General features: G+C 38.1%; 1 protein-coding gene across 4 annotated transcripts in view; it reads right to left on the bottom strand.

Moving 5' to 3' along the window:
* Nucleotides 1-24,528, bottom strand: part of PLCB1 (phospholipase C beta 1) — a 289,951-nt gene that overhangs the window by 12,498 nt on the left and 252,925 nt on the right. For 2 of the 4 annotated variants that reach the window (XM_014966418.1, XM_014966417.1), the window contains exon 30: nt 7,342-7,406. The exons of the other annotated variants lie outside the window; for them this stretch is intronic. In XM_014966418.1, the coding sequence (XP_014821904.1) occupies nt 7,368-7,406 (39 nt within the window). In that variant the 3' untranslated portion in view covers nt 7,342-7,367. The remainder of the gene's footprint in view (nt 1-7,341; nt 7,407-24,528) is intronic. 4 annotated transcript variants of the gene reach the window in all.

The following is a 24,528-nucleotide window of genomic DNA, read 5'->3' as shown; positions in this document are numbered from 1 at the left end:
TGGGGAGTTCACACTGGGGCCTCATCCAGGTCTCAAGCCTACTACAGGAAGAGTGAGCTTTGTACTGACATCAGTGTGTGCTGGATTTGGTCCCTGGCTTCTCTCCTTCTGAAGCTAATACAGTTCATCCAAGTTTAGTTCACCAAAGGGTCAAGCCTGAACTGAGACAAATCTCATGGAACTTCACTAAGTCCTTTGCTTTTTTTTCCACTGAGAGGCAGGCCATCAAAATGTATAACTTGATCTCCTTAGAGCTCTGATTTGTTTTTAATCTGATTTAATTTACATGTATCAGTATTGGTAGCTTCTATCTTGGAAAGGTTTTGTACCATGCAAAACCTTCTTTAAGAAAAAAAAAAATAAAATTGGTAGTAGAACAAAACCTCCATCCATTATAAGAACTTATCTTTTTAATGCTCTATCAGTGTTTTATTATTACTTCAGTACTCGACATGTTCCAAAAGCATTAAAAAGTTCTCGAGAGGTCTTACAACTTTAGAGTGTAGTCTCTGATGCCAATTCTGATCACAATCTAGTTGAAGATAAGTTTAATGAACACTACAAAAATAAAGGCCTTTTATAAGTGATCAAGTTATTTTAGGAAGCAAAATAATACTTTATAAATGTTGGTTGATTGTTTTAAAGCTCTATTTAAAATATGCACAGAGTACACATTTTTGTACAAGATAACAGAAATTTATCTTGAATTTTGGGAGTATTCCAAATGATGGTAGACAAGTATCAGAAATTAATGAGATTATTAACTTGCAAAAAAACCTTTTAGAACGACGACTATAAAATGTCATAATTTCCCTATCTCATGGAAATGTATTTAGAACTATAGAAATACAGACAAGCATTAAACTTAGTGATGGTGAGTGAATAATTAAGTCATCTGCTACTCTATGTAACAGTAAAAGGATTATTCTGAGTTAGTTACAGAAGTTATTCCTACAAATTTCTTATCACTTATGTTATTTAAACTTTCTTACATATCAATTAGTTTGAAATAGTAAGTCTTTAGGCTATCCATTAATTGCAGCACTGTAGACAGGATCTGTATTTAAAATTATGCAATGAAAATTAAGCCGAAGCACCAAGCTGCCTTGGCTAACAAAAAAGGTTTCCTCAGCCCTTCGGATAAAGGAGGAGAGATAATGGGGGCACTGAATTCACAGGAGAACTCTTTCTCAGTTTACTGTTCTCTCTCATCACATGCTAACACAGACTACTGAAGCCACAAGCCGTTACCCACGTGTTTAATTTGCAGTGTTGCATTTTCAGTGCATTCATTTTCCGATCGTATGCTACGACTGTTTTCTAACAAAAAAGAAAAGAACTCCAGTGATTAATGCAAAGAAGGAGAGCGACATATATAACCTGAAGGATAGCTGATTAAGAAGATTCTGCATGGGATCATTTGCAAATGCAAGGTAAATGTGGATGGGAAATTTAAATAGCTTAGCTAGTCTTTTAGAAGTGAGAGGGAGGCTGGTTGCAGAGGAACATCTGGTCTATACATCAGGAGAAGACACCATTTTTAGTTTCTCTCTCCTGCTGTTATGGCTCTAGGCTCTCAAAGAAGGCTTCAATCCACCTTTTTAAATCTTACTCTCTGTGCAGAACAGATCTGAGGACAACTGAATTTCTCTTCTCTGGTTGTATTTTGCTTCACTGATACACTGAAACTGCAATTTGGCATTTGTACCATTATAGCTGGCTCACGCTGGCATCTGTCAGAGGCACACAGCATGGACTGCACATCAGTCACAGCTGCCGCCTGCAGCCGCTGCCCTCAGAGCACCGATGATGGCAAGCGCGATTTTTTTCAAGTGCAGCCATTAATTGGTAGGTGTTTTCCACCAAATCCTCTGTGCCTGCAGCATGAATGGGGAGTCAAAGATAACATTCAGCTGATTCAAACAGATCTTGGGAATGGTGTCTTCTTGCCATAGAAATTAGAAAAAAAAGCAGCTGAAATGGTCTGTGTTGAAAAGCGCGCCTGACGGAGGTAATCGTACCTGAGAGCGATGCTTCTTTAAAGTCAGACAAACTGCAGCAGCTCGCTGCCAGTCTTCCCTGCCTGCTGCACCAGCAGTGACAGAGCTGTTCCACCTCACTGTCTCCTCTGTCCTGTGCTTAATTGGACTTTTAAATAAGAAAAGGCAGAGCGCTGGGCAGTCAACTTTCTGTTTAATACAGCTTCTTTTATCCTTTGACAATAGCAGATTACACTTCTGTGCACAAAACCAGCTATCCCCTTTAACATTCAGCCCAGCCACTGTGAGATTTCCTAATGTCAGTATCCTGCACTCGATATGTGACTTTCTTAAGACACTAAAATATGTTCTCTATTATATGCATGTTTATCAGAAAAGTGCTCTTACTAATACTCATAAATGGTATTTATGAGTAAATAGGAGGGAAACGAGGGTGAATATTGAGTCAATCCTCTTATGACATGTCTGTGTGCTTGCGGATGCATGTACTCACAAAATGGAAAAAAGGAAGGCATCTGATTATTTTTAAGTAATCAAAAATAATGACCTCACTTGCATAAAAACATATTTTGCATAAAAATTCATGTTACTAACACATTCACACACAAGACCGTTTGTTCAGGGAGGACAGGTACAAAAAGGTTCTGTGGTGAGGTATTTATCAATTTTATTTTTCTTCCTGATTTCCAGTGTATTGTAAGAGAGGGGCCAGCTGAAAGGCTCTGGGTAATGACAGAATTGGACATGAAAATGGACACTGTTGTGGTGGGCACCTATAACAGATGATCAGCCTGGAAAGACTGGGTGGTGAGGCTTGCTTACTTGCCCAGAAAACTTTTCAAAGAGGAATTCAGAAGGGCACAGAATACTTTACTTCCTAGCAGGCAACATTCATATCTACAGTATGTACTATCTACTCTACTGGTGATTGGGTGGGAAAACACACACCTATTTCACATAAAAGATCAGATCTGGACCTGTGAGCAGGCTTATTGCTTTTTCACACTATCAATTCCTGCAGCAGCCAATAGAGAGGATCTTGGCTTATGTAAAATCCTCAAACATGATTTATATCACTGAACTAAATCTGCTTGTGAGGGAGTCGCAAGCATTAAAGGGCAGCTGATATTAAAAGAAATTAACCCTGGTCTTATAAAAAAAATCACTTAAAAAGTAAAAAAGCTAAGTAGTAATTTAAAAAATTGAATTAATTTTCAACCAATTAGTATTTTCAAGTGGGAGCCGCAGTAGTGTCTGTCTGAATACAAATGGGAATGAAGGATACTCCAGGCCAAAAGGAGACGTTAACACTGACATGGAATTGGGGAGAAGTTACTGCAGAATTTATTCCATTATGCCATGGAGAGCGCGAGCCCCTGCTCAGAATTACAATGATTCCCTGAGAAAAAGACTGACAATGAGTTACTGCTCCCAGGAGCTTCTACAATTTCCATGCTACTTAGCATTACAGGCTCGTACATCTATCACACCTCAACTTCAGCAGCATCCAAGCTATGTGGTATGAGGTATATTACGAAAAGAACAGGGAAGGATGTAATTGCCACCAAGGCCATTGGTCCTGTCAGGAATACTGATTCCTGAAACCTGATCTCTGCTTTGAAAACTGAACCTGTAAAATTTTCAGCAGAAAGGAGCATTTTAAGAGTTTAATATTACACTGAGATCTCACTGACCTATATAACGCCCTGCAGAATAAAACTCGGATCCAAACAGGTACTTCTAAATATACTAACATAAATAATCACAAGAAGGACCATTCTATAGAGTATTCTATACCCTAATAGCTTATAGAAATTCTAACCTCAGTATCAGCAGTTTGTGAAATAACTTGTCCTATGAGCTCCACGCCGTATGTTTTATTTGGGCATTAACACTTACTTTGTGGAAATAAAACTGTCAGAAAGTGAGGTTACCACATGCAATATCATTCCCACAGGCCATACAGTAATTAAACATGGAGGCTGACATTGCACCATACAGAATTCTGGTGGTGCTATTAAAAGACAGGTTTAGAAAAAATACCAGCTTGATTCTATACAACACCTACATATGGCTGAACCCCCACAGAAAAACTGTATCATGTTCTTAAGCTGCATGTTCAGACCAGACTTGATTGTCTACATTCTCTTTTTCTGTCTCAAAAATTTTATCTTAGGTTTCTGCTGTTGACAAAGGTAGCTGTTACCTAAATGGAGGTTCCTCTTACAGATGACTAACATTTAGTCACTAGTGGATTCAGAGAGTTCCTGAATGAAGCTGTAAATTTATGTAATTTCTCTAGATTTCTGCACAGCTCTTATCATGGCTTAGAAGGATTATATGCCTCTCCTGCACAGAAATATTCTCTAAGGTCATTAGTTTTGTTTAGCCCAAAGCCAGTGGTTTCTTATGTGGGAGTGAGAGCTGAGATTCTTTTTTATGGCCTGCAAGAAAATTTGATTCTTTCCTTCTGTGCAGCCTCCCTTCCTCCTATCCAGGTACCCTAAAGCATTGAAAATGCCTTGGCCTGTGGATGCAACACTGTCAGCTTAGGGCAGAAAGGGGAAAAATATTTCCTCCCATCATTCTCATATTTGCTTTGGAGAGAGGTGAACCTTGGGATGATGGATTCCTTCACCCCAGTTTGGAGCTCCCTGCGTACTCAGTGCTAATCAATCTCCAATTTTCCTGCACACAATGGTAACTCCACCATGCATAGCTTCCCTCAATACCCTTCTCTTTACATGGTCTATGAGGCCAAATCCTGAGAGCAGGACAAAGCAAAGGAAGGAATGACTCCAGTGGTGTCACACATGGGTACTTGATGCCACAGGAGGTTCTTCTCTGCGGTCTGATTTCCTTCTAACTGTGCAGTAGCAACTGTATTTGCCCTGGTCCCCACCATTCTCCCAAGATATCTTAATTTCAGTCAGGCAGGTGACATAGGGTCAGCCTCGTGTTGTTTAAAATATAAGTGATGTATGGTGAGAGCAGAGTTAAAACAAGTACTTCTGGTTTTTCAAATGTTCACAGAGTTTCAAGGCAGCTCAGCTCTATCCTCATGCTTTTCAGAAAAGGAAGGCAGAACACCCCTCAGGAAGATAAATCAATATTCTCATGACACTTAAACACAAACAGCAAAGAAATCCCAATTCCCTAGTGAGCAATTGCCAATTTAATTTTGCCATCTTCAGTAAGTCACTCTTTTGAATACTGTCAAGGTGCCAATATATTCATTATGGGCTCCACTTTCTTTTGTCACAGCTACTTTGCTCAGGAAACATACATTTTTATTTGCCTTGCCTGTGTCCAAGAGGAAAACAACATTCGAAAAATCAAGACCCCACCTAGCAATTTTAATCTCTAACCTTACCACAATAAGAGAACTAAACAATATTTAGAACTGTGTTATTTTTAACAAGTGTTTGAAAAAATGATCACTTATTTTGCAACAATAAAAACATTAAAGTAAACCATAAGCATGTAATGATATGTATAGATACATGAAGAATACGTTGGTGTCCATGTGGGCAGAGACAGGCGATTCACAGCAAAAAAGCCTGACAGATTATGGTAACCCTTTATAAGTGAGTCAAACTTACTTCGCATTTGCCTTTCAGTAAAGTATAGAAGACAGCCTGTATTGTGCAAGGCACAGATCAAACATACAGTGTTGGCTTCTCCCTTCTTGGCAGTACGTGTCCACAGAAGTATACATGATAAGTATTTAAAAAACAAACACAACGCCCAACCCTAGACAGGCTGATAAAACAACCCAGGGGAAAAGCACAAGGAACCACCACACTGATGCTGGCCTGGGAGCAGAACAGCGCCCGCAGCCCACATGCACCTTCACTCCTCCTGAAAGTGCATCACTGCTGAGACTGGTACCAGCACCACACAGGCCGGAAGAGGAGCAGTCCCCCAAACTGAGCCTTGGTTGTCATTAGGAAGGACTATGAATTACAGAACAACTGTTCAGACCTTGTCGGGGGTGGTGAAACGCCACAGAAGGATGTTCCGTAGCGAGGAGGAGCTGCAGCTCTCTTGAGAAGGCTCCTTTTATGTCTGCACATGTGTGTGAGTTTAGCCCAGGGACACTGAAAAGCAAACACTGCCTGCCTGGCGATTAACCAAAATCCTTTGCATCCAGGTAACTGCAGCAGAAAGGCAGATTTTGTTACCAAATACAGTCCTTCCTGAGAAGCCACAGCTATTCTTGCCTCACAGACAAGCAAAGCATATCAAAGCACTCCAGAAGAAAGCAGCAGAAGGTGAAATATTAAATAAAAATACAAAGCAAGCAGGATTCACTGGTTCAGTGACAAAGGTGTGTGCCTTATTGCTACTCCTTTGACAGTGAAAACTCAAGACCTCCTGGCATGACTGTATTTACAGGAGGTTTCAGGAAGTTTGCTTATACATAATCATGTCTCCTGACAGCAGAGATACCCCTGAAATAATACTTCACTCTATCAGCATGTTCTAATCATCAGCCCTTCCATAAAGCAATAAAAAAAAAAACCTCTTTTCATCTTCTTTCACCTTTGTTCCAGGCTTTGCCTGCCTTTCCCCAGTTGTCTTCTGTTTCCATCCTCCTCCCTGAAAAACTCACTCTCATACGTTTAAATCTTCCCCTTTAGGCTGCACTAATCCTGTTTTACTGATTCACATTCATAAATTCTTTCTCTTTGTCCCCCAATTTTTCCTCCTGCTCTGATGCCCTGGTTAATCCTCTCTTTATCCCATACTCTGGTGTCCCAGATGACAAATCCCTCACTTATCTGCTTGGTAAGCTTAATCTTCAGAGGTACCCAGAATTCCTCCTTTCAACACCTTTTCCCATCCCGTACCTCCACATTCAGATGCTCTCAATTCCTACCCCCACATCCTCCCCCAGCATCAATCTTCTTCACCTCTTCAGAGAGACATTTCTTTTCTGATCTGAGAGTACTGCAGCTACTGTGAGCAGAGAACAGAGGATATTCTGATGACCCAAAGGGCTGTGGAAAGAAAACTTTTATAGTCATGCTGTTACTCACAGCCCCTGACAGCTGCACTGAGGTGGGGCAAAAGCAGCAATCAACAAAACAGGCAGGGAGACAATGGGGTGGGGTATGATTTGAAGAAGCTGCAAATTGCTTTCCCAATATAAAAAGGATGTAATGGCCAGTGGCAGCATATGTTATGCAGCTAGCAGATAATAATCAGGGCTGTAAATGCTCAAAGATTTCAGAAGAACCACCAGGCAGTAAATTGTGGACACTCCTGACTTAGTTTTGACATGTAAAATGAAAACAACATTAGCATTACTAGATAAAAAGGGGAACGTTTCACTCACTTTCACTATAGTCTCATATTCCATTTCTACTTCTGTTTTTCCTCTACTTCTTGTTCTTCTATGCTCTTTAAAACAAAACCAAGGATCATTTCAATTTGATGTGATTAACAATTACTCTAAGCTGAAATGACATAATTCTGTGCATTACAGTAAAATAACATCTCTTAAATCTATGCACTTAATGAAAAACAAAAGATTACTTCATGCTTCTGTGTGCTGGCTCATTAATATTTGACTAGGTACATGTTAGTCAGAGAAACCAGTCTATTGATCGCAACCTGTCACTCAATACTAAAAAAGGACAATGTTTCAACTGTGTTAGGTGGGACATCAGGGTTTAGTTGAAGTTGCAGCTTATGCACATTGCAAGTGTCACTTTTTTCTGGGAGGGGGAAAGAAGGATGTCTCTGAAGGCAGAAATGAGCATCAGCCACACCACCTGAAGTATGTGCTTGAAGAAATGCCTCCGGCCATTGCAGCAGGAAGGCTTTAGACTGCAGTCATGCCTAATCCCATGAACTCAGTGCAGTTTGGCTGGAAAACCTTCGAGGACATCCCCAGGTGCTTACAAGAGTGATGCTGCTCCCTCAGCAGGCAGCCTGTTCCCTTTGAGTCAGCCTTGCAGGAGTGCCTGAGCAGGACGAGGTACAGGATGTGCCGCTGCTGGAGATGTTACTCCTGTTCCCTTCATCCTGAGCTGGTGTTTATCTCTGTAGTAGAAACTTCTGTTTGATAGTTCAAAAGAGTCGACAGGATTTCAGATTGTCCCGTTAACCTAGCAGACCCAGATGTGCTGCAGGCAGCTACACGCTACTCAGAGCTGACTCACTGGGGTAGCTGTGGTCCATCACACACCACTCTGAGCACCTGAACTCAAACTCTCTCTCTTGAAGAGGTCTAAGGTCTGGATCAGAGAGGTCCTGAAGGTAATCCAGCAACAACCAAGAAGACCCAAGGTTTTTAGTTGTGCAGTTACTAGGAGATGGCTATAAAATTACAGCCAGATACTGAAAAAACCAAAAGGGTGACTTTTTGGTTCTTGCTAAGTGCGGTCTTAAAACAACGTTGCCATGCCATTTTCAAGTGGCTGCAGTATGTTTCATTCTCTGTTGTGTTAAATTATTGTAGTAACTGTCTTATTTTACACTAAAATAAGTGTTCAGTATTGAGTGATATATTGCTTCATCTGGATAGTAATTGCATGAGTATATTGCTGATCTTGGTTCTGTTTGTAGAAGTTAAACCACAGCTCTTTTATAATACAATTGGTGCCACTAAAATCTTGACACTTCCCACATCATGTACTTTACACTCCAGCATGTGTTCAAGGCAGTATTGAATTTACATTGTCCAGGAGCCAGAGCTGTAATGGCATCCAATGTAACATGGTGACACTGGGTGAGAGACAGCCCTGGAATAATTGCATGCAAGTTCATTAAGGTAAACTGTATTTTGTCTTAGCTGTCGGGTATGTTACAAATGAAATTGAAAATGGAAACCTATAAAAAGAAATAGAAACAAACAATATCACAAAATAAAGGGTCTTTCTCATTTAATATATATTAATATATTAATATTAATATTAATATTAATAATTTTACATAGCTTAATAACTGAATAGTACTTCTGAAATTTTTCACAAAACATTTCTTCTCAAAGCATTTTTTTAAACTGAATATAATTATTGAGTCACTTCCTTGGTAATGGGTAAAGAAGCAGAACAGTACGTTTGAGCACCGTGTCCTCATTTTACTTTCATGCAGATTCATAAGTGCCTTATAATTGAGTCACAATGGCAGGCAAAAGAAATATAATTAGCTAAGGATGTGGCTGGACTTGATTGAAATTCTATGTAAGGGAACTCATGCCACCTTCACATTGTAACAAATGAATGAAACTATTTTATTTATTTTCTCCTTGAACTCTTTCTCACCCTGGAAGCAGGGGGCTGTAAAGCTACTGCATTAACACCGACACAAATGGTGGTGTAAGATACATGTTGGGTATAAGATGGTCAGGAAATGCGTGCCAGTGAGTGTGGTAGCTTGCACCATTTTGACATGCAAAATGAATCTAAAATATTAGCCGAGGAAGCAGAAGGTGACAGTTTGTAGCAGAAAAAATGTAGCGGCAAGAAGGTGAAATGTAAAGTGAAAAAAGAAAGCTACTTTGTTTTGCACAGTTCCTTATCACTTCTCCTGATGCACTTCATTTTTCTGTCCCTTTGATCTATGTGCTTCACTTGTTTTGTGCTCCTACTGACAGACAAATCAGATAAAGTGCCTTACTTAAAATTGGCAATTTTTACAAAATTACATATATGTTTTCAGCACACAAACATTTTGTTACTGTGGATGTTGGCCTAGTTATTTCAACAGGGCTTGTAACTACTGAAGGCAGGTTAAGATCTGATTAGAAATTCCCTTAAAAGCAGTCTTGGAAAACACTACTAAGCATCGTCTTCCTAAATTCCTTAGTTTGTGCAACAGTATTACTTTTCCTTACTTTTGGCATTGTTTTTATCCAGCTTCCCTGTAAAAGGACACATCTTGGTTTGTGAAAATGTGTGTCTACTTTGCATGCAGGTAGATACTGGCCAGTGCCCACACACCAGGGTTTGGGTGTGCAAAGCAGACACACATTTGCAAATGTGCAGATTTTACCTACCTGGAGGATGAATATCAGGCTCAAAAATAAGTAAACATTTCAAAAAAACAACATTCAAAAATGATAACAAAACCCCCTCTACTGTATCAAACTGAGGATTTTCCTTTTGATTATTTGTCAAAACACAGTCCACTGAAAGGAACAGAGATATCTGGATAGCATGAGTTCCACGGTAGCAGGAAATTGTAAATTTACAAGATACAACTACTTAGCTGTATGTAGGGTACACACCACTCAAAACCTATACTGTTTATAGAGCTGTTAGGATACGCCCGGTCCCAATGACGCTAGGTAGTAGATGTATATTATATATTATGCACACATATTTACCACAGGGGTGCTCACTAGTTTTGGAGCTCCAGGCGTTGAATTGCAGCATAAGAAAGGCAAAGTCAGAGAGAAACACAGGGATTAAAACAAACACTGAATTTCAAGCTCTTTTTCCTATTCTGATGGTCAGGACTGTAGTTGCCATAATTACCTGGTCTTTAAAATCCCCAAGTGACTTCTAGATTCTAGTGTGAGAAGTATCTTGCTGTATGTACAGACATTACATTAAGCAGCTTTTTGTGAAATCTCTAATGCATAGATCATACAACACAGAAAATACGTATACTTTCCCAAATCATATCTTAGCAGCCAAGTATGTATTGCTTTCATTAGTGCTAAAGCAACATTTTAGAGAAGACACACATAGGAACTAGACTGTAGAAGAACACTAATGACAGGGGGAAGCATTAAAACACTCTCTGCTATTCAAAATCAATGTCTATAGAATGCTGGTTTCCCAGCAGTTTTCTGGAGACACCAGTCATCAGAAAGTCCAGAAATCAATCCAGAGCAAGTTTAAGCTTTTAAAATATTGAAGTTGAATATATTCTGGTTATCGAATTGTTGTGAAAGTGTCCTCACTCGTGTGAAGGGCCACAAAAAAGGCTGCATTTTATATTTCTGGTTTCTAAGTTGTCGTGAAAAGCTGTGTTGTAGTCTCATTTATTGTGACATTACTGCAAAGAACTACTGCCGTAATTAGTTTGGATTTATATTCTTGCTAGCACATAAAAATGTGGCACAGAATCTTGTCACTCACTGCAATAAATTGTGTCGACCTAACACCTCCAATCAAATGCTGTTAATATGACTTATGCTTTACAATTATCTTTTATGAACCTTTAAAAATACAATGAAGGAAAATGTATCAGGGAAAATACAGATCCACAAGAGCTGCCTCGGAGCACATCATTTAGTTCTCTTAATAATTCACACCTTGCCCAGTTATTCAGCAACTTACTTGTGTTGCCGTTGGCTCTGCCTTTGGCATACACGTACACTGTTTCCCGAGAACACGGCAGCACAAAATCACCATATTAAAGAAAGAAGAAAAGATTCTGAAAAGCAGTATGAGGGGAAATAGAAAAGCTTTAAGCAATGGTGCAACCAAGAGTTTTAGAAATGAAATATTCATGCCTGGGCTCCTCCTCTTTCTGTGCTATACTGCTGTCCATCAAAGGTTCCGCAGGCTAAAGGATAACTCTTCACCAGTGGCAATCGCAGGGACGTATTTCTGCTGAAAATCTGACCAGCTGACTAAGCAGCAAGAAGTGTTTGCTGGCCACTAGACAGGGGGGAAGAAATTAAACCATCTGGAAAACAGTACGCACTGTTCATTATTTAATCAATGGACCAAGCAGAAGTGTCTTGGTCTTTATGGAAGAAGTTATGGCCTAAATTACTAAGCAACGACTCCTTTTCAAAATTTGTTTCCAGCTGTGTTGCGTGTCATAGAGTTCATCTTCAAACTAATGTGCCAGATGTGTTTTACATAAAAGTGTTCTTTATATAGGTATCTACAAACAGAAGATTGAATTGCAAAGTCAAGCAAAAAAGCAAAAGAAACGAGAGAGGGTATGCTTTCCCGTGGGTGTAATATAGAGCAAGGTTGCACAAACAGACACTTAGGACAAAATCTAGCTCATGGCAACACAGAAACAATACAAAAAACATTTAAGGGAGCAACTTGTCATATTTTGAAAGTTGTGCAATCTTACTATATTCTCATCTTCCTTGGATCAGAAAAGATTCTCCACATCCCTATCACGATGACAACACGCATGTAGGTTGCTTATTAATTGATCTGAGACTGACTGTGAAGCAGATAGACAAAGAAAGAAATGCAGGAGGAAGAAAATGGTCCTGGCTTTGATCTCACTCAGTTAAACAGTAAAATCAATTCAGATTAATTCTACTGCATGCCACTGAAAACCACTGATTTAACAACAATGTGAGTGAAACCCATCACTATGCCATTTCATGCTTAAGTTACACATACACAATCCAACTGCAACAAGAAAAATGCATTTTCATTCTTGCTCCCTATTGATTACTTTTGTTATAACCTTTTTAAAAAATCAACTGCTATTATACAACAGCTCCATAAATGCCAAAAGATTATATCAGAATGTATATTTTTCAGCTCAACACACACACTCCCAAACCAAACCTCAACAAAAGCAGAGTATCACTGAAGTTCTGTAGGTACAAAACTTTATATAAATCACCTTTACCATATGTAGAATAACATTTATTAGCTTACAAGCTAGACAAAGATCAAGCAAATAAAATTTATTTCTCAGAAACATACTTCCATTAATATAATGGAATAACCATTAGACACAAAAAGTCCAATTTGGGACTCTCTTATCGAGAGTTCGTGTTCCTCTGGTCAAGCACAAATAGTTAATGCACTGCAGTAATGAGGCATTAATATTCTGTGAATGTCTCAGTGGATGACTTAAATTGAAAGTCTCAAAGACTTACTCGTTTAGGACCTGGGCTTGCTCCACTAAAGACAATCTGAATTTTGCTATTGATATCAGTCAGAGTATATAAAAAAATTCACTCCCCGCTCCATGGATGCATTTGGCAAATTGCCTTAGTCTGAGAGGTAGTCAGGCAACCCCTGTGAATCAACTACTCATCACAAAGAAGTTAAAATTACTTTAAAAATGGAAAGAATACTAAGGGAGTCAGCATTGCTACAGGTAATCCAGAACAGCATGTTGGCAAGAGGTTATTTTAGGGTTCATCAGCAGTTATGAAAAAATACATTCTAATCTGGTCAGTTAAAGGAAATGAAAGAATCAAAGAGACTTAGATTACCATTGGGAGTGGGCTAAACAAAGGAAGGAAATCTAGAAGTATATTGTAATTTTACTAGGCAGAATAATTTTTTTTTTTTTTTTTACTATTATTCAGTAAGCACTAAAATAACTGATTTGAAGTCAGAGAGTTCTTTCACTGGCCATGGTGACATGGCCACCAAGAGCTTTAGGGACCACTAACTTCTTTCTTAGAGGGTAACAAAGCCTTTTTAGCTGTCCTATACTGGCCCCATTACTGGATTCTTGTCAAAGTACCAAGGCCCCTATAAAGAAAACAATCAGTGTTCACAAAACCTGTTACATCACAGGAGACTACGAAGCTGTCAAAGACTTCATGCAAGAATCTGCGTTACCAAGGACACTTTTCCTCTTGTAAAGACTTAGTCTGTCTAGATCACACATTCAAATATTCCTTTGATACAGTAGCTCAACATGTTAAGCAATGCTGAATTCTCACTCATCCTTTCAAACCTCAAGTGTTACAAAGATGTATATATATATGTATATATGTAAGAACGTAACAAGGACTGGGAAAGACCTCTATTGTCTGAGGTGAACCATATAACTAAGAGAAATCAGCTTAACTCCATCTTAAAAATTGCTTTCTGTCTGCACAATACGTAATTTTAAAATAAGGTATATAGTACCCCAAACTGGAACTACTTGTCTGATGCTTAGTTAAGTATCAGCTAACCTAGTTAAGTTATTTCTGTAAGAACACAGCCTGCAGCAGTATTCTGCGATGGTTCAGTCTTCCCTCTGTCCTTATAGTAAACAGGTCAAAGAGAGTAAAGCCCAAAAGCTTCTCGTAGTGAAACATAGTCATTGCCCCCATTTAGGAAATGTACCACATTATTTGATTGTTTTAAAGTGTAAAGTGTTAATACATGGATTTTGTAACTAAATTATCTTCAGGGGATGTAAAGGACTGAGTCCTCTGATCTTGGTAATGAGACATAAATTGCTTTTCCGTAAATGATACTCAAATTTGGAAGACTGCAAATTAAAGAAAATTCTTCTCCTATCCCAAAATGTCATTCTAAATCACACCAGTACATATCCAAAGTGACAGCAATAACACCTCTGAAATGATTATGAGCCAATGCCAGTGAAATTGAGATAAGCATCAGGTAAATGGATGTCTCATCGATTTAATGCCTCATACAAATGAAATAGTTTAGTCGTCTTATCTGACAAACTGATTTCCTTTGCAACTTTCTGTAAGTCATTTCACTGTAAGGTCTCAACTCTCCCATCTGCAAAATTGTATGAAATATAAGTTATTAGTTCAAATTGTAATACTATTAGAATCTGAAAGCAATAGCACAGTCTTGTCTTACAGAGCTAGCATGATAGCTTAGGCAATTTTAGGTCCTTCTTTGTGTTAAATATAGCAGATTGCACAGATTTCCCTGTAGTAAAAGGAGATTTATTTCCTAAGAATGTTCAAAATCCAAATCCTTTTCCTAATGAAGTATCATATTAAAGGATTTTTTAATCAAACACCATATCAAGATGACAACATCTCCTGCAATTTCATTAAACATTAAATGATTGTGAAACAAAGAAACAAAAATGTTATTCTTGACAAATTGCTATTAGTTCAATTTATTTTGTAAGATGTAATACATATGCCAATTAGTTCTTCAATGACTACATGGGGTAAGTCCCTTCTGTCCCTATGCTCAGTACTCTATGTTAAACTCATTAGTTTGTGTCCAAGAACAGATTTTTAGCTTCATTCTTTTCTGAAACCAAAGTCGGCCTCAGACAGATAATGTAGCTACTGCTGATAAACTCAAGATGCCTTAATATTAATTTGCTCAATGGAAAATCTTGCTTATTTTGAACTAATTTAGTACAGCAGTACCTGTTTAAGATCAATTCACAGCATACTATTTCCTATTTATTGCTAATTAAAATCATGGATTTCCTGTTCCAAACAGCATATAACCATGAAAAATTAGCTACAAACTCAGTGTGTTATTGACTCAGCTGGCAGATTACATCCAGACTTACCACCTAATTCTGAGGTTCATAAAAACAACTACTCTAAGCAATGATAAAATGACCAAAGTGAGATCAGGTGAGGAGGGAAAAATAGGAGACACGCACTGAGATTTGTCTTCTCAACATTATGAAGTGGAGAATGCCTTAACTATGGTTTTTATCTCCAGCCTGAGGAACCAGGAGCACTGTAGGCTGGAACTCTTTCTTGGCACATTAACTTTGGGGACCACCCAGCCTTTCTGTCTCAATTCCAGCCCTTTCCGGCCTTGAGGAGAATAATACTCTAGTTGTGTGCCAAGGGGATATCTGTAGGTGGCATCTGGGTTTGACCCTATCCACCCACACTTTTGTTGTCAGGTTTATACAAAAATATTTTCAACTGATTGTGTTGGGTAGATACAGGCCAATTCTTTCACTTCTGGAACACATTTAAGTCAGGAAAGCTTGGAAAGTCCCACAAGCATGGGAATAGCTAGGAAAAATGGATATACTCGAGCAGCACTGAATTAAGGAAGATTCCACCCAATGCTTTCAGTACATTGCTCCTGAGCATTCATGTTCCCGAGATCTGAGCCTCTACCTGAACTGCAGAGTTACCAGGAAAGCAGAACCCACTGAGCTCCACCATGAGACCAGACTTCCAGATGATAAGAAGGGCAGAGCAATCCCTGTTCTTTTTTCACTAAACCTCATAAACTGAAAGAAGATGTAATTACAGGAAAAGTGTGCATTACTTTTGCTTACTAGTGAATCAACTTTTTCTTCTTCTCCAAAAATCTTTGTCTCATTCCCATTGCGATAAAATCTGCTTAGGCTCCTCTCAGGGCAATCTGATCAATCACAGCAGCCTGAACTGCGTTTCTACCAAGAAGTGTGAGTTTAGGGTACTAAGCCAAAAGTGACATACAAAGGTAAATGCCTTTAGGAAACAACAGAACAGGCATGTCTTCAGAGCTTTGGCAAATCAGGTGCCAACAAATGTTTCTTTATTTGCACCAAGCCCAGCAAAGCCTTAGTAAGACAGAGATACATCTCTTTTAAAGCCTCCTCTAAAGGTTTTATTTTATGTGCCCAGATAAGCTAGATGTCTGAGCATTGTACATGAAGATAATTTTAGAATTTATGTTAGGAAGGATAACATTAACAAATGTCAGTCTGCAAGATTCCTAATTCTCAAAAGCTACAGTGGTGCTTACCTTAGAGCAATACCCTTCAGAAGCGGTTATAAGATCCAGACCGAAACTGTACCAAGTACGGTCCAGCAGGTAAAGTTCTCAAACCAGAAATAAGCCAAAGAACTCTTTATTCATCAGGGTAAACAGATTGTGATGACTGATGCTAGGCTACTACTGTGTTTTAGTATGCTGCATTGAGTCTTACAAGACTTAAAAGGCAAACAAAAAAATTCAAAGCTTTATAAAACTAGCCTGAAAATTCACTTCAGAAGAAACTGGATTTTAAAAGCGTCCATTACTTTTAACATTTTCTTTGACACCCCAAAAATACTTACTCAAACAGCTATCCCAGTCAGTCTCATTAATTTCTTAGTTGTTGATTTTTTTTAGAACAGTGCCTGGAGATATGAATCACATTGTAAAAAATATAATAGGTATATAACTAATGTAATTATCATACTGAATGTATATTCACTAGGTTCAATAAGAAAGAAGTACCTCAAGTTGTCTTTCATAATACAAGCGTTTACTTCTTGCTCAGATACTTATACACTTCATCTGTTTGAAAGCCGTGTTCAGGAAGTAAGTGGGGTAGGGACCATCCTTTTGTGAGAGGCCCACGCAGAACCAAGCGTTTTAGGGTCTCTGTTTCTGCCTGAGCTATTGAAAATTCATGAACACGAAGAGATGGAGTCCTACTATACTTGCAAAATATAAGGAAGCTAAAATAAGCTTGTCGTATTTCAAACTTATTCAAGCTCTACATTTTTTTCAGAAGGAGGGATTCAGTTCAAATTTACGGATAAATTACACTGGTGTAGCTAAAGCAGACAGTATCATTAGAAATCCTCCTTTTTCTCTCCTGAAGATTATGCCATTCTTGCAGGCATGGCTGAGCAAATTCTCTATCTGCTCACTAGTTGCTGTAGCTTAAATTAATTAAGTGCATTAATGTAATCTGCTGCCAACTGGAATTTACATTAACAGGCAGAACCACAAATAGGGAAGAAAGTTGGGGGTTACATATCCCACTCAGCCGACTGCAGGGCAGGGCAGGGCAGGAAGCTAAGGCCTGTGCTGGATGCAGCTGTGTCAACATACAGTTCTCAGAGCCATCAAAGAACAAGAACCTACACATTGCCTGTGAAGTCTGATCAAACAGCGATGGTTTTGGTTCCCTTCAACCTCATTTATTCCAGTAGTTCAACACGCCTGCATGCCAATAAAACCAGCAGTGCTGATGTTCTTATGAAAGGGAATTGTGAAGTGACAGTGGGCAATTACCTCCCCCCTGGGGCACACCTGAGCTCTGCCAGGAGAAGGGCTGCGACTCTGAAGCTGGTTAAATGACAACGTTCCTATGGCTCTGAGGAGCTACCTCACCTGGGGTCACTTTTAGGGTTGCTGAATGGCACTAACCACTGATGAAATTCAGAAGTAACAGGAATTGATAGGAATGCAAGAAATATTTGCAATAGCATGTATTTTATGTGCATTTTTAATTAAAACAATGCAACAAAAATTAATAACAATAAAATGAATGTAAATATCAATGCATGCATTGATGTTTAGATGATGAAATGTACTTTTGTTGTTTAGGGGACTAAATGGTTTCTGTTCTTTGAAAGCTTGAAACAGTCCTTCATTTAGCTTGTTTTCTGAAATAACCTATTTATTTACAGTAGGTCAGGAGAGAATAACTAATTTCTAAGGACATTTTCCAATTAACTTTCTTAATTAATAGAAGAAGTTAGACTCAATTGGTTTGTAAATAGTATTATTTAAAACCACAAAATACTTAAGATTCTGGGAAACAGTACTATCAGAATCAATCTGAGCTGTCAATCTCTAGGTGTTACAGCTGTTGTCAGGCATTCTGAATGGCTGCCCATTTCTGCCTGATTTGTTTGACAATTTGTTTGCTCCAGAAGTCTCTAACATTATTAAGGACTCGTTGTTCCCTTTGGTTTCTGTTAGAGAGTGCTATAAGCAAGCACTTACATGGAAGCATGCACTTAAAACTATTGGCTTTAATGAGCTTTAAGTTCTGCTCTGAATATGAATCTGTAACGGGAGTTTCTGCGGAAATCCAACCTCATGAATTTGTGCCAGAATCCAGTCATACCCTAGGAAATGTCTGCTGCTGCACTGACTCAAACGGCTGCCAGTCAGACTGAGATCTTTACAAATCAATGTAAAAATTCACAGTTTCAGGAGAGACCATGATTTCATCTTGGGTCCAATGACATCCTTAATGAAGTTAGTATAAGTTATATATATAAGTTATAATTTTGAAATTAAACCAGACTCATTAATAGGAACCCAGATATCACACTGCTATGACTGACTTGGTGATCGATTAGAAACAGAACCATCCAACTGAATAGTTAACAAATACTGGAAAAAAGTTTAAATCCAATAAACTGAAACAAGATGATTGCAAACCACTTAGAATCATTAAAATTACTTATTTCCCTAGCACATTTACAGCGAGTGAATAACCACACTCTTTGTGGATGCAAAGATATTTCACATCTAAAAATAACTTATGTTGTACACTGATCACAAATCTAGGTATCCCCAAGGCAGCCTGTAGTAATTTATAATACCTATGCAAAATGAAAAAGAAAATAAGCTTATTGCAAAATCAGGAGTTATACTTTTCACATATCCATCGTGGACATATGCTATGAGTTACTGCAGACTTTGAGACACAATAATTTAGATGAATGCACAGTTTCAGTAGTAAACCAGATTTTTTCCCACATGTTGAAAAAGTGATCTTCAGTGGACAATAATAATCTTAGATTATGAGAATGTGTATTATATTTCAATATTCGCTATTTCTCCTTTCACAATGCCAGTTGGCTTTCAGCAAGACAAACTCCCATCCTCATACACATGCAGGTGAGTCAACTAAAAGTAACACAACTTCTTACGCCCTCATCTAAATGTTGGCCTGAGACATTCTTTATTGTGGGTAGGTATAAACATATGGCTAAACCTGCTCACATCCTGACTGTCTTACAACAGCTTCACACAACTTTGATGCAGCAGTTTTCTTTGCTTTAGTATTAAAGAAGCATAGATAAATGTGTTTTGATACATTTACTATGCAAGAATAGCAGTTTCTATGTTCCCATAGAATGTTTTCAGAAATAATAATAATAATTAATAATAGCAGCAGCTGTAAACTCCAATAGGGCCTAGCCATCACTGGAAAAACCAAATAACTCTGAATTTTGAAGACAATTAGTTCACAGTATGTGAACACACATTTTAAATTAGCGTGTTTGTGTGCAGACAACAGCATTGTATTCTCATTTTGTAGTGGAGTTTATAACCGCATGAGTCATAACTTGGGGAAGGCAGGCTGAGGAAACCTGATGGCTTCCACACTTCACAGTATTTCCTTTGTTTAAGAAGAAAAATGCTTCTTCTGTTCAGGACAACGTAAAAGTGAACTTCTTTGCTGTAGGTTTGGCGTACGTTAAATCCATTTTGTAGATAGCACAGAACCTGGAAATCCATAAATCTGCCTTTCCCCATTTTTGTTTTCCATACAAAGGAAACTCTGACTTCATTCTTAATGCAGTCAACTAGGAAAACTTGAGTAGACCACAAAACTCCTTTGTGGGATTAGTGGTTTCAAAACGGGACTGGAAACCATCAGAACTGGATTCTAATTGTCATGCAGACATGTCATTCTGAAAGATGCTTACGCCAAAGATTTCAAACACTGACACCTAAAGTAAGGCAGCAACATGCAAAATTAACTACGCACTCCAGCAAAGCCTTTAATACAAGAAAAAAGCTGCACTGTTTTGAGTTGGAAACAACACAAGGAAGTTATATTATACATCGTTTTCCTTTCAGAATTTCTATTCATTTTAGATTTCAGACCCATAGATTTCAAACTCATGGCCAAATTTGTCTTGATATTGTCATTTCAACTGAACTACAAGTATTTTCTATTTTCTGGGTTAAGCTTCAGAGACTCGTAAAAACTGAGTGCTTCAAAAGCTGTTCCCTGAAAAACACACCCTTGGATAATATCTGGTACCTCTCTTCTTAGCAGCAATTGACCATAATGAACCATTTTCACTTTTATTTGGTGTCTTCTATCTCATTTATACCTAACTCTAAATTTCAATAGTTCTCAGTCATTCACTGAAATGTAAGTATACACGTAGCGGTTAAAGTAATCCCTGATTTGAAACTAAATGTCGGTGCCACTGACAAACACCAGACTACCAAACTGGTGGCAGTGTTCGTAAGATTTCCTGGAATCAAGAAACCTTCCTCTTGGATTTTCCCTTCAAGTGTTCTTGTGATGACAGGTAACCCTCCTGTAGTCTCTGCTCAGTGGACCCATCCTGTTACCAAGGTCACCTTTGCAGAGTTATATTTGCATCCAGCTGACGTTGATTCATGTTGCCAGATGGCTAAGGACAAAGCACAATCGCTCAACGCAACGTGTGACCTACTTACACGCCTAACAGTCTGCTGTTTAATACTTTGGAAATGCATGGAGACTTTGATTAAAATTTTAATTTTGTTTCATAGTTAGCCCACATGTGGCATGTACATTTTGCATACCAGATACATCTGTTCCAACAGGGCAATAGCATGATGCCTCCGACTTCTTTCTAAAACAGGGCATATGAATGCGTAAGTGTCATTTCCTTATTTCCTAAAGGCACTCTCAAAAGTAATTACAAGTTATTGGTTTACATACGGACAACTAATGAAGAGCCAAACACTCTCATGCTGGCACCACATAAACAGATAATGACGACAGTAATATGTCAGCTCTAGAAAAGAAGAATGAAGACATGATACACACAAAATTCATGTAGAGTTTTTAATCAAATATATGGAAAGTCATGGGGAAACTCTCCGTCTGTGCTCAAAGTCTCATATATATTTACAGGGTAAGTAAGAGAACATAATTTCTCCTTAACCACAATGTGAAGACCTGCAGAATACTAGAAATGACATCTGGTCATGTAGGCCAGACTCCCCAAATTGCTCGGGGCTTTAGGAACATAGTAACTACCAGACTGAATGAGACCCAAGGCTGACTAAGACCCGCACTCTGCCTCCATGCTTGGCTGGTCCCAGATGCTGTACAAATGTTAAAGAGCTCTAGAGCAGATGTAGGTAAAATGGTTCCCACCTTCAAGGAGGCTTTCCTGGACCTGATCTCTAGTAGTTAAAGACTGACTTGAGTCCTGGAGTTCAAGTTTTAGTTCCTTTCAAAGCACTGGTCGACAAGAATTTCAACTCTTAAAATATTTCATTTCTGAAGTGGCCTCCAATCCCATTTTCAATCTACTTAGCTTTGACAGATTTTCAAGGGCTTGGGACCTATAAATGACATTGAACTGCTCAAAGTCATGAGCGTTCAGCAGCTCCTCTTATGAAAGTTCACGGCCAGACCCTCTAGGAGAATTTAGTGTGGTGAATGAAGCTAAGCACATATAACTCAATAACTCTTCTAAATGAAAACAGAATGCTTTTTAAAATATAAATCCTCCAGACTATGAGAAAGGAAACCAGAAACCAAAAGACCTGCAGAAAAGCACGTCTAATGTTATATTATAGATCGAGGAAAAGGTGATAGATGCTAGTTGGAAATGGTCCCATTACATATTAATATTATTTATTCAGGGAAAAATGAGAAGGGAAAGCCAAACAGAGGGAGAAGCAGTTGCATCATCATAATGCAGATGGTGCAAACGAGGTAATTATCGATGCCAGAGTAAACGATTGCTAGGACATTGACTAAAATAAAACTTCATAGGTCAACCAAATATCTTATTTTTATTGAATAAAGATGTGAAGAGTTACACTCAGGAGATGTAATTCCATTATTTGAAATTTTTAAGTTCTCGGTGAATACTGTCTACAAGTAGACACTAAAGAAGGCTGAAGTGTGCTAAATGCAGAAGACACCACTCCCTGACAAGTATTTCTCCAACTCACAGGTCTTGTGAGCCTAATTTTGTCTACCACCACAAGTTTTTCCCCTCTCCCCATAGCTCTGCAAGGTTATCTCACCAGCAGAATCACAGGAGGGTGGATATAGGAAGAATTTGACACTGCTGTGCGCCTGGTATTTGCCACGTAGCCAGATACGGTGTTATTTTTACCAAGAAGTTCCTTGGTCCTCAAAGACCTGAAAGATGCCTAGAAAGGATGTTCCAGTTGTAGATGAGATACAACAGAAATATTTTACACAGCAAAACAAAAAAAAAAATACTAATGAGTTTGTAACTATTATTTCCCCTACATTTATGCTTTATAAAAAAGATTTACCCAGGAAAGTGCCATATCTTAAAGTTCTAAAAAATAAATTAAGTTTTGAGAGAGAAAATAATGCATGCATACAGAATCCAAAAGAAGCAGCAAAAAATTTAGCATTTATTTTCCTCAATAATTGAGGAAAGCACAACAATTCTGGAAAAAATACCAAGCACCCCTTTCTAAAACAAAAAATCAGAAAAATCCCTCCTTCCTTTTAAAGCAAAGGAAGCCCAAACCCAACTCCTTACGTTCTTGCAAATTTTGCATTTATGGAATATTTAAATTTTAATCATGGAGAAAACAAAGGAAGTGAGTTAAGAATTTACTGAATTTAAAGTAGTCACATCATTATTTCAAATGTTTGGATTTTGTCCCACTGATTTGTAGGAAACAATGGCAAAACTAAAGTAGCAGACTTGAATTATTTTTGATGATCTTTAACACAAAACTATGGGAGACTTGGCTGATGCAGACCAAACCTTTTATTCTTACAACCCCACCTGCATTTAGGATTCAAAATTGGAGTTCTAATTGTCTGCCTTTGTTACGTTCTTTTGTTACGTACATTGGAGTTAAGAATAAAGACAGCAATGATAATTTGAGGTTACTTGACGGGCATTAGACATTATATTTTAATCACATTCTCAAGAGGCACAGAGCATGTTAGAAAATATCATTAGTTTTATCACTGAGCTGTGGTTTGAGACAATCACTAAGCAATCACAAAAGAAAGAAATGTCTTAAATAGTATGGAACTGGGATGAACTAGGAATAGTAATACAATTGAACAGCTTTGTTTAGGTTAGTGCTCTGCTTTGTTTTTTTGGAAGAGTTAAATGGATCATATTCAGGATAGCTCTTTATTTAAGGAACAGAGCATACACCATAAATTAGAAACTATAAATATTTAAAGTTTTGTTGAAAGTGTACACAAGCAATCTATTACGGCTGAACTCCTTTTTCTAGGCAATGGCTACAATAGACGTCCTTAAAAGTCATCACTTGATATAATACTGGCCAAAGACCAAAAGAAACTTTGTTTCCATAATGGTGCTCAGGAGAATTCTTTATTTTGAAGTGCCACATGGAATGTCTAAATTAAGTCATAGGAGCAAAAAAATTTATGGTATCCAAAACCTTTGCTTGGGCATATACTTCATGGCATCACTCTGTAAATCATACTGGAGCTAAACAGAGCTGTTCACCAATTACTGACTCAAATGATCAACTGCTTCAAAGCTGTCAAGCCCAATGCCAGCTCTTTTCAGAACTGCCCTCTTGACCACAAGTTTAGATGTGCTTTTAGGGTTATAATGAAGAGTAAGTCAAAACTAAAAAAAAAAAAAAAAAAAAAAAAAACCCAAACAAAAAATTATATAGTTCCCCCCCCCCCCCCCCCCCCCCCCTAAAAAAAAAAAAAAAAGAAAAAAGTTGTTTTATTTTCCAAGTCTTGCCATCGGGTTTAATATTTTTCCTAGAACTTTTTTTTTTTTTTTTTTTTTTTTTTTTTTTTTTTTTTTTTTTTTTTTAAAAAAAAAAAAAAAAAAAAAAAAAAAAAAGTCCATAGTCAAGTACCAGGAATTTCAACAGTTCCGAATTTGGAAATGGCTGAGAGTAGACCAAGAATACAGTCAAAACCACTCTCTGGAAGCATGTGTTTGGAGCGAAGTATAGTTCAGTCAGCCTATATAGAACCCCCAAAACCCAAGGGATAGTAAAGGATGAAGGCAAGTGGGGAAGATCAGCACAGGCTGGAAAGCACAGAGATTTTTTCTCTCTCTCCAAAGTGGTTACAGATTGAATTCCAGAATTAAAAAACATGGTCTGTCTATCACGTATTTTCACCTATGTAAGATTTTTAAGTC

Source organism: Calidris pugnax, unplaced genomic scaffold (genome assembly GCF_001431845.1).
Source record: "Calidris pugnax isolate Ruff unplaced genomic scaffold, ASM143184v1 scaffold31, whole genome shotgun sequence".
Taxonomy (NCBI): domain Eukaryota; kingdom Metazoa; phylum Chordata; class Aves; order Charadriiformes; family Scolopacidae; genus Calidris; species Calidris pugnax.
The sequence above is the reverse complement of the archived record's forward strand: the minus strand, read 5'-3'. Positions and strand labels throughout refer to the sequence as shown.